This window comes from Hyperolius riggenbachi, chromosome 7 (genome assembly GCF_040937935.1).
Source record: "Hyperolius riggenbachi isolate aHypRig1 chromosome 7, aHypRig1.pri, whole genome shotgun sequence".
NCBI classification, from domain to species: Eukaryota; Metazoa; Chordata; class Amphibia; order Anura; family Hyperoliidae; genus Hyperolius; species Hyperolius riggenbachi.
In genome coordinates this window covers 262,579,823-262,595,153 of record NC_090652.1, presented here as the reverse complement: position 1 = coordinate 262,595,153, position 15,331 = coordinate 262,579,823, and the positions used below count along the sequence as shown (strand labels likewise).

Here is a 15,331-nt window from a genome sequence, read left to right as displayed (position 1 = left end):
ATCCCGTCTTCATCCTCGCAGGGGCGGCTATTCTCAGTGACTCAGCACATGTTATTACATAATGTTAGTACATAATGACATGTGCTAGGTCACTGAGAAGATGCAGCCATCAGGGATGAAGATGAGGAGCAAGGAATAATGGAGGAGTGTGCTGACCAGGACATGAGTTGCTTCGCTTCAAAAAACTATGCAGGAGCCCCAGCAAGCACAAATCGGGTGTAGACCTGGGGGGAGGGGAGGCCTGGCGGGACTCGGGGGACATTACCCAGGTTGCCCCTTTGGGTTGTGTTCTCATTATCCTCTTCCCCCAATTAATCTCACAATGCACACCCCCCCCACACCTTTCAAGAAAAAAAAAAAAAGAAAGGTGAAGACAGTTTTGAAAGCTTTCCCCAATTGATTTAATGTTTTTTTACTTACCCGGCATCTGAGCTGTTACCACACAAAAGAGCATCCCTCTGGCCAGGTAAGAAATACTGATTATCTGTTTAATGAGAAAACACACATTTTCATTAGTAACCTTTAACTTCAAAAATATGACCTTTTTTTTTTCTGAACAAGTTCCATATCAGAAAATAGAAGAATGAACAGAGTTAACACTCTTTAATAAAACAAAGCATCAGGCAATCATGATCGCTTGATGAATAAAGAAGCAAAGAGGGCTGCCTATACAAAAAAGTCACTTAGTATGCCAGATGAGCTAAGTCTGCAATACCTCTTTTAAAACAAAAGAAAACTGTTTAAAATAAATTAAGATTATAAATAAAAAAAGAGTTAATACAAAAAATTTAAAACACACACCAGGCCTAATATAGGAAAATAGAATGGTCTGTGAGCACTGAGCATTAGTGATCACAGCTCATTGTGTATAAATGTCTATATACAAACAAAAAGTACATTTCTCCAAGAGTAAAATAAGCTATAAATTATATTTCTGCTATGTTTTTGTCACTTACAGTAGGTAGTAGAAATCTGACAGAACCGACAAGTTTCAGACTAGCCCATCTCCTCATGGGGGATTCTCAGGGTTTTATTTATTTTCAGAAGCACTTAGTTGGATGGCAGTTGCTCTGCCTAAAGCTGGCCACTAACGGTCCAATTTCTACTGAAAAATCGTTCGAGCGATCAGAAATTCTGATCGGACGAAAAATCGTTCACTACACCATCAACTAACCAATCTTTGCTTCCTATCTATCACGACCACCAAGAAAATCCAAATTTTCGTTCGACGAAAATTCATTCGGGCGACATTTTTTTCACTCGTTCATAATCGATTGTGTCCACCAATGGAGATTATTTACAACCAATCCGATCAGAATTTCTGATCGCTCGAACGATTTTTTGCTAGAAATTGGACCATTAGTGGCCAGCTTTACTGTCAAAAAAAGTGTACACCTAGCAGGGATGCTTGCTTGCATATTTGTTTAAATCTTTTACAGGGAGTGTCTCTATAAAGAATAAAGGCCATGCTGAGAATCCCCCATTAACAGATTGACCAGTCCAAAACCTGTCAGTTCTGTCACATTTCTACTACCTACTGTAAGTGACAGCAACATAGGAGAAGAGTAATTCATAACTCATTTTACTCGGGTAGAAACATACTTTTTATTGGTATATGTTTACATGTCCCTTACATTTTATAAATTTCGCTATAGTGATCCTTTAAAAAAAAAAATCCTTTTTAATGTAATAACTTGGATTGGGCTGCTCCTCTACAGATGCAGATATGGGGCTTGATTCACTAAGACAAATAGCATGCCTTATCCGAGTTAACATGCCTTATCAGAGATAACATGCCTTATTCAAGTTAACCACTTGAGGACCTAGGGCTTTCTACCCCTTAAGGACCGGCCACTTTTTTTCCATTCAGACCACTGCAGCTTTCACGGTTTATTGCTCGCTCATACAACCTACCACCTAAATGAATTTTGGCTCCTTTTCTTTTCACTAATAAAGCTTTCTTTTGGTGCTATTTGATTGCTCCTGCGATTTTTACTTTTTATTATATTCAGCAAAAAAGACATGAATTTTGGCAAAAAAATGATTTTTTTAACTTTCTGTGCTGACAGTTTTCAAATAAAGTAAAATTTCTGTATACATGCAGCGCGAAAAATGTGGACAAACATGTTTTTGATTAAAAAAAACCCATTCAGTGTATATTTATTGGTTTGGGTAAAAGTTATAGCGTTTACAAACTATGGTGCAAAAAGTGAATTTTCCCATTTTCAAGCATCTCTGACTTTTCTGACCCTCTGTCATGTTTCATGAGGGGCTAGAATTCCAGGATAGTATAAATACCCCCCAAATGACCCCATTTTGGAAAGAAGACATCCCAAAGTATTCACTGAGAGGCATAGTGAGTTCATAGAAGATATTATTTTTTGTCACAAGTAAGCGGAAAATGACACTTTGTGAAAAAAAAAAAAAGTTTCCATTTCTTCTAACTTGCGACAAAAAAAAATGAAATCTGCCACGGACTCACCATGCCCCTCTCTGAATACCTTGAAGTGTCTACTTTCCAAAATGGGGTCATTTGTGGGGTGTGTTTACTGTCCTGACATTTTGGGGGGTGCTAAATTGTAAGCACCCCTGTAAAGCCTAAAGGTGCTCATTGGACTTTGGACCCCTTAGCGCAGTTAGGCTGCAAAAAAGTGCCACACATGTGGTATTGCCGTACTCAGGAGAAGTAGTATAATGTGTTTTGGGGTGTATTTTTACACATACCCATGCTGGGTGGGAGAAATATCTCTGTAAATGACAATTTGTTAATTTTTTTTACACACAATTGTCCATTTACAGAGATCTTTCTCCCACTCAGCATGGGTATGTGTAAAAATACACCACAAAACACATTATACTACTTCTCCTGAGTACGGCGATACCACATGTGTGGCACTTTTTTGCACCCTAACTGCGCTAAAGGGCCCAAAGTCCAATGAGTACCTTTAGAATTTCACAGGTCATTTTGAGAAATTTCGTTTTAAGACTACTCCTCACGGTTTAGGGCCCCTAAAATGCCAGGGCAGTATAGGAACCCCACAAATGACCCCATTTTAGAAAGAAGACACCCCAAGGTATTCTGTTAGGAGTATGGTGAGTTCATAGAAGATTTTATTTTTTGTCAAAAGTTAGCTGAAAATGACACTTTGTGAAAAAACACAATTAAAATCAATTTCCGCTAACTTTTGACAAAAAATAAAATCTTCTATGAACTCACCATACTCCTAACGGAATACCTTGGGGTGTCTTCTTTCTAAAATGGGGTCATTTGTGGGGTTCCTATACTGCCCTGGCATTTTAGGGGCCCTAAACCGTGAGGAGTAGTCTTGAAACGAAATTTCTCAAAATGACCTGTGAAATTCTAAAGGTACTCATTGGACTTTGGGCCCTTTAGCGCAGTTAGGGTGCAAAAAAGTGCCACACATGTGGTATCGCCATACTCGGGAGAAGTAGTACAATGTGTTTTGGGGTGTATTTTTACACATACCCATGCTGGGTGGGAGAAATACCTCTGTAAATGGACAATTGTGTGTAAAAAAATCAAAAGATTGTCATTTACAGAGGTATTTCTCCCACCCAGCATGGGTATGTGTAAAAATACACCCCAAAACACATTATACTACTTCTCCCGAGTACGGCGATACCACATGTGTTGCACTTTTTTGCACCCTAACTGCACTAAGGGGCCCAAAGTCCAATGAGTACCTTTAGGATTTCACAGGTCATTTTTGTTTCAAGACTACTCCTCACGGTTTAGGGCCCCTAAAATGCCAGGGCAGTATAGGAACCCCACTAATGACCCCATTTTAGAAAGAAGACACCCCAAGGTATTCCGTTAGGAGTATGGTGAGTTCATAGAAGTTTTTATTTTTTTGTCACAAGTTAGCGGAAATTGATTTTAATAGTTTTTTTCACAAAGTGTCATTTTCCGCTAACTTGTGACAAAAAATAAAATCTTCTATGAACTCACCATACTCCGTACGGAATACCTTTGGGTGTCTTCTTTCTAGAATGGGGTCATTTGTGGGGTTCCTATACTGCCCTGGCATTTTAGGGGCCCTAAACCGTGAGGAGTAGTCTTGAAACCAAATGTCGCAAAATGACCTGTGAAATCCTAAAGGTACTCATTGGACTTTGGGCCCCTTAGCGTACTTAGGGTGTAAAAAAGTGCCACACATGTGGTACCGCCGTACTCAGGAGAAGTAGTATAATGCGTTTTGGGGTGTATTTTTACACATACCCATGCTAAGTGGGAGAAATATCTCTGTAAATGACAATTGTTTGATTTTTTTTACACACAATTGTCCATTTACATAGAAATTTCTCCCATCCAGCATGGGTATGTGTAAAAATACACCCCAAAACACATTATACTACTTTTCCTGAGTACGGCGGTACCACATGTGTGACAATTTTTTGCAGCCTAGGTGCGCTAAGGGGCCCAACGTCCTATTCACAGGTCATTTTGAAGCATTTGTTTTCTAGACTACTCCTCGCGGTTTAGGGCCCCTAAAATGCCAGGGCAGTATAGGAACCCCACAAGTGACCCCATTTTAGAAAGAAGACACCCCAAGGTATTCCGTTAGGTGTATGGCGAGTTCATAGAAGATTTTATTTTTTGTCACAAGTTAGTGAAAAATGACACTTTGTGAAAAAAACCCAATAAAAATTAATTTCCGCTAACTTTTGACAAAAAATAAAATCTTCTATGAACTCGTCATACACCTAACAGAATACCTTGGGGTGTCTTTTTTTCTAAAATGGGGTCACTTGTGGGGTTCCTATACCGCCCTGGCATTTTACAGGCCCAAAACCGTGAGTAGTCTGGAAACCAAATGTCTCAAAATGACTGTTCAGGGGTATAAGCATCTGCAAATTTTGATGACAGGTGGTCTATGAGGGGGCGAATTTTGTGGAACCGGTCATAAGCAGGGTGGCCTTTTAGATGACAGGTTGTATTGGGCCTGATCTGATGGATAGGAGTGCTAGGGGGGTGACAGGAGGTGATTGATGGGTGTCTCAGGGGGTGGTTAGAGGGGAAAATAGATGCAATCAATGCACTGGGGAGGTGATCGGAAGGGGGTCTGAGGGGGATCTGAGGGATTGGCCGTGTGATCAGGAGCCCACACGGGGCAAATTGGGGCCTGATCTGATGGGTAGGTGTGCTAGGGGGTGACAGGAGGTGATTGATGGGTGTCTCAAGGTGTGATTAGAGGGGGGAATAGATGCAAGCAATGCACTGGCGAGGTGATCAGGGCTGGGGTCTGAGGGCATTCTGAGGGTGTGGGCGGGTGATTGAGTGCCCTAGGGGCAGATAGGGGTCTAATCTGATAGGTAGCAGTGACAGGGGGTGATTGATGGGTAATTAGTGGGTGTTTAGGGTAGAGAATAGATGGAAACACTGCGCTTGGGTGGTGATCTGATGTCGGATCTGCGGGCGATCTATTGGTGTGGGTGGGTGATCAGTTTGCCCGCAAGGGGCAGGTTAGGGGCTGATTGATGGGTGGCAGTGACAGCGGGTGATTGATGGGTGGCAGTGACAGGGGGTGATTGATGGGTGGCAGTGACAGGGGGTGATTGATGGGTGGTTGATAGGTGATTGACAGGTAATCAGTGGGTTATTACAGGGGAGAACAGATGTAAATATTGCACTGGCGAATTGATAAGGGGGGGTCTGAGGGCAATTTGAGCGTGTAGGCGGGCGATTGGGTGCCCGCAAGGGGCAGATTAGGGTCTGATCTGATGGGTAACAGTGACAGGTGGTGATAGGTGGTGATAGAGGGTGATTGATGGGTAATTAGTGGGTGTTTAGAGGAGAGAATAGATGTAAACGCTGCGCTTGGGTGGTGATCTGATGTCGGATCTGCGGGCGATCTATTGGTGTGGGTGGGTGATCAGATTGCCCGCAAGGGGCAGGTTAGGGGCTGATTGTTGGGTGGCAGTGACAGGGGGTGATTGATGGGTGATAGGTGATTGGCAGGTGATTGACAGGTGATCAGTGGGTTATTACAGGGAAGAACAGATGTAATTAATGCACTGGTGAATTGATAAGGGGGGGTCAGAGGGCAATCTGAGCATGTGGGCGGGTGATTGGGTGCCCGCAAGGGGCAGATTAGGGTCTGATCTGATAGGTAACAGTGACAGGTGGTGATAGGGGGTGATTGATGGGTGATTGATGGGTAATTAGTGGGTGTTTAGAGAAGATAACAGATGTAAACATTACATTTGGGAGGTAATCTGACGGCGGGTTTGCGGGCGATCTAATGGTGTGGGTGGGTGATCAGATTGCCCGCAAGGGGCAGGTTAGGGGCTGATTGATGGGTGGCAGTGACAGGGGGTGAAAGGGGGTGATTGATGGGTGATAGGTGATTGGCAGGTGATTGACAGGTGATCAGTGGGTTATTACAGGGAAGAACAGATGTAATTAATGCACTGGTGAATTGATAAGGGGGGGGGGGTCAGAGGGCAATCTGAGCGTGTGGGCGGGTGATTGGGTGCCCGCAAGGGGCAGATTAGGGTCTGATCTGATAGGTAAAAGTGACAGGTGGTGATAGGGGGTGATTGATGGGTGATTGATGGGTAATTAGTGGGTGTTTAGAGGAGAGAATAGATGTAAACAATGGATTTGGGAGGTGATCTGATGTCGGATCTGCGGGCGATCTATTGGTGTGGGGGGGTGATCAGATTGCCCGCAAGGGGCAGGTTAGGGGCTGGCTGATGGGTGGCAGTGACAGGGGGTGATTGACGGGTGATTGACAGGTGATTGACAGGTGATCAGGGGGATAGATGCATACAGTAAACAGGGGGGGTGGTCTGGGGGGGGGGGTCTGGGGAGAATCTGAGGGGTGGGGGGGTGATCAGGAGGGAGTAGGGGGCCGATTAGGGACTAAAAAAAAAATAGCGTTGACAGATAGTGACAGGGAGTCATTGATGGGTGATTAGGGGGGTGATTGGGTGCAAACAGGGGTCTGGGGGGTGGGCAGGGGGGGGTCTGATGGGTGCTGTGGGCGATCTGGGGCAGGGGGGGGGGGGGGGAATCAGTGTGCTTGGTGCAGACTAGGGTGGCTGCAGCCTGCCCTGGTGGTCCCTCGGACACTGGGACCACCAGGGCAGGAGACAGCCTGTATAATACACTTTGTAAACATTACAAAGTGTATTATACACTTTGTATGCGGCGATCGCGGGGTTAACATCCCGCCGGCGCTTCCGTATAGCCGGCGGGATGTTGCGGCGGGTGAGCGGCGCCAGGCGGAGGCAGAGGATCGCGTCACTGATGACGCGATCGCTCCGCCCATGCCCCTACAAGGACCGCCGCCAATTGTCAATACGGCGGTCCTTGCGGGGTGCACTTCCCGGCCGCCAATTGTACATACGGCGGTCGGGAAGTGGTTAATACGCTTTATCAGAGTTAACACGCCTTATCAAAGTTAACACGCTTATTAGAGTAGCATAGCAAGCACTATGAACCCGCAGGGGCTCAGGGTAGGATGAGTGGAGCTCTCGTCATTGCCAATTAGCAGGCATAAGTTCGTAGCGCTTGCTATGCTACTCTGATAAGGAGTGTTAACTTTGATAAGGCATGTTAACTCTGATAAGGTGTGTTAACTCAGATAAGACATGCTATTTGTCTTAGTAAATCAAGCCCATGGTGGTATGATATGGTGAGGGGGACCACTAGACCGCCAGGGAAAGCTATATGGTGGAAGTAGGGGAACTACTAGTTCCCCATGGAAAGATGTATGGAGAGCAGGAGAGAACTACTATACTACCCACATATAGCTTTCTCTCGTGTTCTAGTGGTCCCTCCTCCTTCCCCCATATAGCTCTTCCTGGTATCCTAGTGGTGACCCCATCCCCCATATAGCTTTACCTGGTGCTTAGAAGCTTGGATCATGAAGACAGGGGGCTTGATTCAATATGTGGTGCTAACCTAGTTAGCACGCCTAAAGGCCTTGGGCATGCCAACTAGGGTGCTAAGTACTTAGCATGCACCAGTGAAATTTAGATTGCGCGCAAAGTCCCACGCTGCGATGATAACGGCGCACCTGATGCGCCTATAAGGTCACATTGGGTGCGAACTTAATGCCGCACTAAGCGACGTTAAGGTCGCACCCAATGCGACCTTTTAGGCGCATTGGGTGTGCCATTTTCGTTGCACCGTGATGCAGCGGTTTGTGCGCACCATGCTGTGTGCGCGCAAAGTTTAGCGCGCGAGTGCTAGTTAGCGCGCACAAAGTGATTTTAGGTGTGAAGAGGGGCTTTTCACAAGCGTGCTAACAGTTAGCACGGTTTACTGAATCAAGCCCAGGGCCACCAATGACTGTATTCTCTATGAGCATGCACAAGATCTCAAAGAGACGCTAGTTGATGATGGCATGCTAAGGGGGGTGTCTGCTTTCTCTTCCCTCTTTTCCATGCATAATATGGCAGGACCTGCAGAATATCCACAATTGGGGACTACCACAAAAAACTGGGTTACCTCTAAGTACACTGCTGCTGTGTACTTATCACCATGTTACTCCAGGTGTGCCACTTTTTCAGCCATATTTGTATTTACTGCTAAAGTGCTGCTTGGAACCCTTTCTATCTTAAAGTAATACAAAAGGGAAAATGAACACAGACTAGTCCTATACAGGACTGGAATACATGTGTTTGTCTCATGTCAGTTCAGGGACACTTCAACAACATCTTTATAGCCATGACAGTATATATAAGTAGAATGATAATCCAGAGATTTTATCTGATTGCCACATGGATTCAGGAAGGAATTCAGTCCCTTTAAAGTGGACCTGAACTTTTGCACAGGACAGAAGGAAAACATAGAGAAATGCACCCTGTATGTATTTAGCCTGTCTAATTCCCCCTCATCTGTGTCTAATCACAAGTTGTAATTTGATCTCTTAGCTGTGTCGGCTGGCTGCCTCGGTAGAGCAGCTAATTTGTAAACATAGGATATTAACCCTATGTCTGCTTCCATTGAAAGCAGAAAGTAGACTGACTGCACATTTCTTGCAGGATTTGTATCAGCTGTAACAAAGGAATGTTTTTCTTTAAAGGTTATTATGCTGTCCCTTATCTTTTAAAGCAGATAAAAAATTTTGAGTTCAGGACCGGGCACATGCTCTTTAAAAGTTTTTTTTTTGCCTTTCACTCAGAGAGATGTGTTTAGGTATTATGTTGGTTAAAGAGGAGCTGTTAGGTATAAGGTCTCAGAGAAAATAAACACATATATCAGTAGCTAAAGATTGGCTGTACTTACATTACATATGCATTTCACTGTCCACGTTTGGATTTCACAGAATTTGTATATAGTATATGCAGAGATAGATGCTCCTGACAGCTCATGGCAGGCTCCATGTTTTTCTGTCAAATGTGTCGTCATGTCCTGCCTGCTTCCTGATCACAGATAAGCTTGTACTAAATAACACAGTGTGCAGTGAATATTAATGAGCCATGTGGCTAGGAACAATAGCTGACTCCTGCAGTGTAGTCTGCCCGAGATTTATCAGTGCTACGCGATTACAAGCTGCTGTAACGTCTCATTAGCAGCCGAGGGGAGAGCCCCAGAATGCTTTGCAGTATGATATGCGGCTTGCGTCTTCTTAAGAATAACAGACTTGCTGATAAGCACACATCAAAGGTAACTGAGATTTTTATCTTCACTAATTGCTTTTGGGCTTCCTTCTAAACTGTTTAACACAGGAGAATAGAGGTTTAAATTAGCTTCTGCAGCCTGACAGTTACTCTTGAAGGTTTTGTTCACACAGCAGGGGTTTTGATATTTTTTAAGCGTGGGCGATTTTTCAAAATCGCCCTGAAAGCGCTTACACAATGATCCTGTATGAGATAGTTCAAATATGAGCGGCTCATTTGCGTTCCGCTTTGTAAAGCGGTGCTTGAGACATTTTTTAGGCGATCTCGCCTCAATGGAAGGTATAGAAAAAAGGCAAAACGCTTTGTGGAGCGATTGCATTTTTAAAAATAAATATATTGTAATTATTCTTTTCCGGATCAAAGAGTTCACTTCCTGACTTGTGTCAGGGAGGGAATTACCAAAACACTCGGTAAAAACGTGTCGGAAACCGCTAACCACAAAAACCAATCGCCCACCCAAACGCCGGGAATTGGAATAAAAAACGCCTCAAAAAAGCCCGCCGTCAACGGACACGCGAGCCGAACGCAATGTGAACAAGGCGTAAATGTAACTCAGTGGACCGCTGCCTTTTTTCAGTGGAACTAACTGTAACCATGCTGTACAAAACTGATTAAATAGTGAAAATGATTTTTCATTTTACACCTACTTGAAGCTAATTTTATGGTGGTTACGAATTAGCATTTCTTATAAATATCATAATTAAGCCTTTTTTTCATCTATCATTTAAATCTCTTTCTAGCTTTTAAGCTTAACATTTTCAAACTCAACCATTCTTTGCAAATGAATTATGTTAATGAATTACTTCTGACAGTACTTATTTGTAAATTTAAAACCTGTAAATATTAAAAGTTAAGGTAATCATTTAATATGGATTTAGTCCCTTGAATACAGACTTGATGCAGCAAAAATAATAATACAAATTCACATTCTACTGTGACTGAAGCGAAAAAAAACCCAAAACATATGATATAATGAATTGTATGTGTAGTACGGATAATTCATAGAACATTAGAAGCAAAGAAAAGAGTCTCATATTTTTATTTTCAGTTATATAGATTTTTTTTTATAACATTGCATCATTCTCTAATATTTGCAGTTTACAAACTACACTTTGTATTTTAACCCATTCAGGTTCCGTCATTTTCACGTGAGAAATGTTCACCTCCCATTCATTAGCCTATAACTTTATCACTACTTATCACAATGCACTGATCTATATCTTGTTTTTTTCCGCCACCAATTAGGCTTTCTTTGGGGGGTACATTTTGCTAAGAGCCACTTTACTGTAAATTCATTTTAACAGGAAGAATAAGAAAAAAATGGAAAAATTCATTATTTCTCAGTTTTTAGCCATTATAGTTTTAAAATAATACATGCCTCCATAATTAAAACTCATGTATTGTTTTTGCCCATATGTCCCGGTTATTACACCGTTAAAATTATGTCCCTATCACAATGTATGGCGACAATATTTTATTTGGAAATAAAGGTGCATTTTTTCCATTTTGCATCTATCACTATTTACAACTTTAAAATAAAAAAAATATAGAAATATTTCATCTTTACATTGATATTTAAAAAGTTTAGACCCTTAGGTAAATATTTACATGTTTTTTTTTTTTATTGTAATGTTTTTTTTTTATAGTAAACATTTTATTTGGGCAGTTTTGGGAGGGTGGGAGGTAAACAATAGATTTATAATGTAAATGTGTGTTAATTTGTATTTTTTTTTCTTACAGGTGTAGTATTACTTTTTGGCCACAAGATGGCGGCCATTAGTTTGTTTACATGACGTCACTCTAAGCGTAACACACGCTTAGAGTGACTCATCGGAGAGGGAACGGCCAGAAAAGGCGCAGCTTCCGAGAGAAGCTGTCGCTTTTTCAGTGGGGGAGAGGAATCAATGATCGGGCACCATAGCCCGATACATTGATTCCCTGGCTACCAAATCCGCGGCCGGGAGTGCGCGTGCACGCGCGCGATCGGCTGCGGGAGCGCGCGGTAGGGCGCGGTAGCGCGCATAGTTCCTGGACGTAGAAACTACGTCCAGGAACCAAAATAGGTTAAACTATGAAACAGAGCAGAGCTAATAACACTGTGAATGTTCTTGCAATTAAACCTAAAACAAACAACAAACAGTGAGCGACAGGTTGAGATAAGTGCTTCAGAAAACAGCACTGTAGCTGACCAAGCTTGGTCAGAGAGCTCAGAAAAGCTCTTCTGCACAGGTCTTCCTGTACTGGAAACAATATGAGACTCATATCATACAAATCATTATAACACAAGTTTATTTTCACTTCATATTCCCTTTAACCACCTTATGACCGCCTAACAACGATCGGCAGCTGCAAGGTGGCTCCCCCAGGATCATGTAATGCCAATTGGCGTCAAGCCCTCGGGGCGGAGATTGCAGGGGATTGCGCGCGCCGATGCATGCGCATCCCCGCTTAAGTGACAGAGAGCAGTCTTCCAGCAGCTCTATCAGACTATTAGACTGTTAGATTGGTGTCGATTTACATTGTACAGCGCTGCGATCTACAGTGGGATGCAAAAGTTTGGGCAACCTTGTTAATCATCATGATTTTCCTGTATAAATCATTGGTTGTTACGATGCAAAATGTCAGTTAAATATATCATATAGGAGATACACACAGTGATATTTGAGAAGTGAAATGAACTTTATTGGATTTACAGAACGTGTGCAATATTTGTTTAAAATTAGGCAAGTGCATAAATTTGGGCACCACAAAAAAGGAAATGAAATCAGTGTTTAGTAGATGCTCCTTTTGCAGAAATTACAACATCCAAACACTTCCTGTAGGTTCCAAAGAGAGTCTGGATTCTGGTTGAAGGTATTTTGGACTGCTCTCTTTAACTCACACCACAGATTTTCAATTATATTCAGGTCTGGGGACTGAGATGGCCATTCCAGAACGTTGTACTTGTTCCTCTGCATGAATGCCTTAGTGGATTATAGAGCAGTGTTTAGGGTCGTTGTCTTGTTGAAAGATCCAGCCCTAGTGCAGCTTCAGCTTTGTAACTGATTCCTGGACATTGGACTACCAGAATCTGCTAATCCATGCGTCCCTCAACTTTGACAAGATTCTCAGTCCCTGCACTGGCCACACAGCCCCACAGCATGATGGAACCACCCCCATAATTTACTGTAGGTAGCAGGTGTTTATTCTTAGAATGCAGTGTTCCTTTTCCTCTATGTATAGCACCCCTTGTTATGCCCAAATAACTCAATTTTAGTTACATCAGTCCACAGCACCTTATTTGAAAAATGAAGCTGGCTTGTCCAAATGTGCTTTAGCATACCTCAAGCGGCTCTGTTTGTGCTGTAGGCGGAGAAAAGGCTTCCTCTGCATCACTCTCGCATACAGGATCTCCTTGTGAAAAGTGTGGTTGAACGATGCACAGTGACTCCATCTGCAGCAAGATGATGTTGTAGGTCTTTGGTGCTGGTCTGTGGGTTGACTTTGACTGTTCTCACCATTCAGGGCTTCCGTTTATCCAAGATTTTTCTTGGTCTGCCACTTTGAACCTTAACTTGAACTGAGCCCGTAGTCTACCATTCCCTCAATGGGCTTGATTCACAAAGCGGTGCTAACTGTTAGCACGCCTGTGAAAACACCCTTAGCACGTCTTTCGCGCGCACTGCACAGAGCGCAGGGCGCTCCGCGCGAAGTGCCCATTAAAGCCTATGGGACTTTGCGCGCGCAAAAGTTTACGTGAGTAAACTTAGCGCGCGATCTGATTGAGAAATCCGGTGCTAACCTACTTCGCACCCTGGTTTGCACATCTAAAGACTTTAGACATGCTAAGTAGGATAGCACTGCTTTGTGAATCAAGCCCAATATGTTCCTCACTGTGGAAACAGACAGCTGAAATCTCTAAAACAGCTTTCTGTATCCTTCCCCTAAACCATGATGGTGAACAATCTTTGTCTTCAGGTCATTTGAGAGTTGTTTTGAGACTCTCATGTTGCTACTCTTCAGGGAAAATTAAAATTGGAGGGAAACTTACAATTGACCTACTTAAATACTCTTTCTCATAATTGGATTCACCTTTGTATGTAGGTCAGGGGTTACTGAGCTTACCAAGCCAATTTGAGTTCCAATAATTAGTTCTAAATGTTTTGGAATCAATAAAACTGCCTAATTTTATGTTAAACTTCATTTCACTTCTCAAATATCACTGTGCGTGTCTCCTATATGATATATTTAACTGACATTTTTTATCATAACAATCGACAATTTATACAGGAAAATCATGACAATTAACAAGGTTGCCCAAACGTTCGCATCCCACTGTATAACAGGCTGTACTGGGGACAGCCGTGATACTCGGCTGTCCCCTAGAGAGGGTCACAGAGTGAGCGGCTCGCATAGGCTAATGCCTATGAGAGCTGATCGCTGTGATTGGCTGTCGGCAGAGGGATAAATAAATAAAAAATAGACATTTTAATTTAAAAATAAGGAGAAGTACATTTATAATAAAAAAGGCCTGTAGCAGTGATCAGAGCCCACCAACAGAAAGCTCTATTGGTGGAGGGAAAGGGGGGGGGGGGATCATGTGTGTGCTCAGTTGTAATGCTCTGCAGCGAGCTTTTAAAGCTGCAGAGCACTGCATTGTAAAAATAAATCACGGGGGGTGGGGGGCGCATACGGTCCTCAAGTAGTTAATGGAGTTTCAGTCATAATTAACATGAGCAGCATATCCATATATATGTTTTGTCTATTTATAAAAACTGATTTATTTGAAATTCAGCAACTTCTGATAAAAAAGTGTAGCCCATTCATTACCCTCTATATGGGGCTGAAGTATAGCTTCTTTTCAGCAAGCAGCAAGTAGATAGCTTCTTTTCTGTTTTGTAAATGAACAGTTAATTTGTCTTCTGTTTACCTATAAACATGGTCTGTTCCATTGCAGTCTACTGCTATTATCAATATGGAGGCATTCAAATTTGACTACTGTCTGGCTAGAGGCACATTTTTGGTGGTTACTATTGACCTCAGGAAGTGGGAAATTACCCACAAAATGCGTTATCTGAACCTCCTGGGGGGTGGGGGTGTGCATGGTGGTAAAATTTGGGATGACTAAAAGCCCCCCCCCCCCGGTCTCCCCCTATCTAAAATGTGCTCCCCTGGGGCATGTGCAGTGTGTTGGCAGCAGAGTGCACTCACCTATGCACCAGCACGCTTCTTCATGTGTCCTCTCTCCATCGCCACCAGGGCGTCTGTACCCTGTGACCTGGCAGCACGTACGTTACATGCCTACGTACATGCCATGGGGTCACGGGTGCACAAGTGGCCAACAAGGGTGATGAAAGGACAAAGGTGAGTGCACTCCACTGCTAAAACTCCGCACGGGCCTTGTGTTACAAAATGTTTTATCCATATTTCATGTAAAATAATATTGTAATCAATGCTCATAAAACGAAACTGTTTGAAAGGTAAATAAATCAGCGCTTATTAGCGCTTGTCAGGCTTGTCGAGGGAGGATTGCCAGACACTTCTGGGGAGCCAGCGCTGGACTGCCTGCCGCTACAGGGGAGTGGGAAGACTCATTGGGACCCTGAGGCTTCCCCCTCCCGAGGTGAGTACTTCCCAGGGGAACTTTTTTTTGTTACAGGTTCTCTTTAACATATATCATATATTATTTGTTCCAGAT

At 43.0% G+C, this 15,331-nt stretch overlaps 1 protein-coding gene across 1 annotated transcript in view; it reads right to left on the bottom strand.

The window, feature by feature from the left end:
• LOC137525001 (sodium channel protein type 2 subunit alpha-like) overlaps positions 1 to 15,331 on the bottom strand; it is a 310,605-nt gene that overhangs the window by 159,038 nt on the left and 136,236 nt on the right. Inside the window, exon 8 of the mRNA XM_068245618.1 lies at positions 421 to 484. Within this exon, the coding sequence (XP_068101719.1) occupies positions 421 to 484 (64 nt within the window). The remainder of the gene's footprint in view (positions 1 to 420; positions 485 to 15,331) is intronic.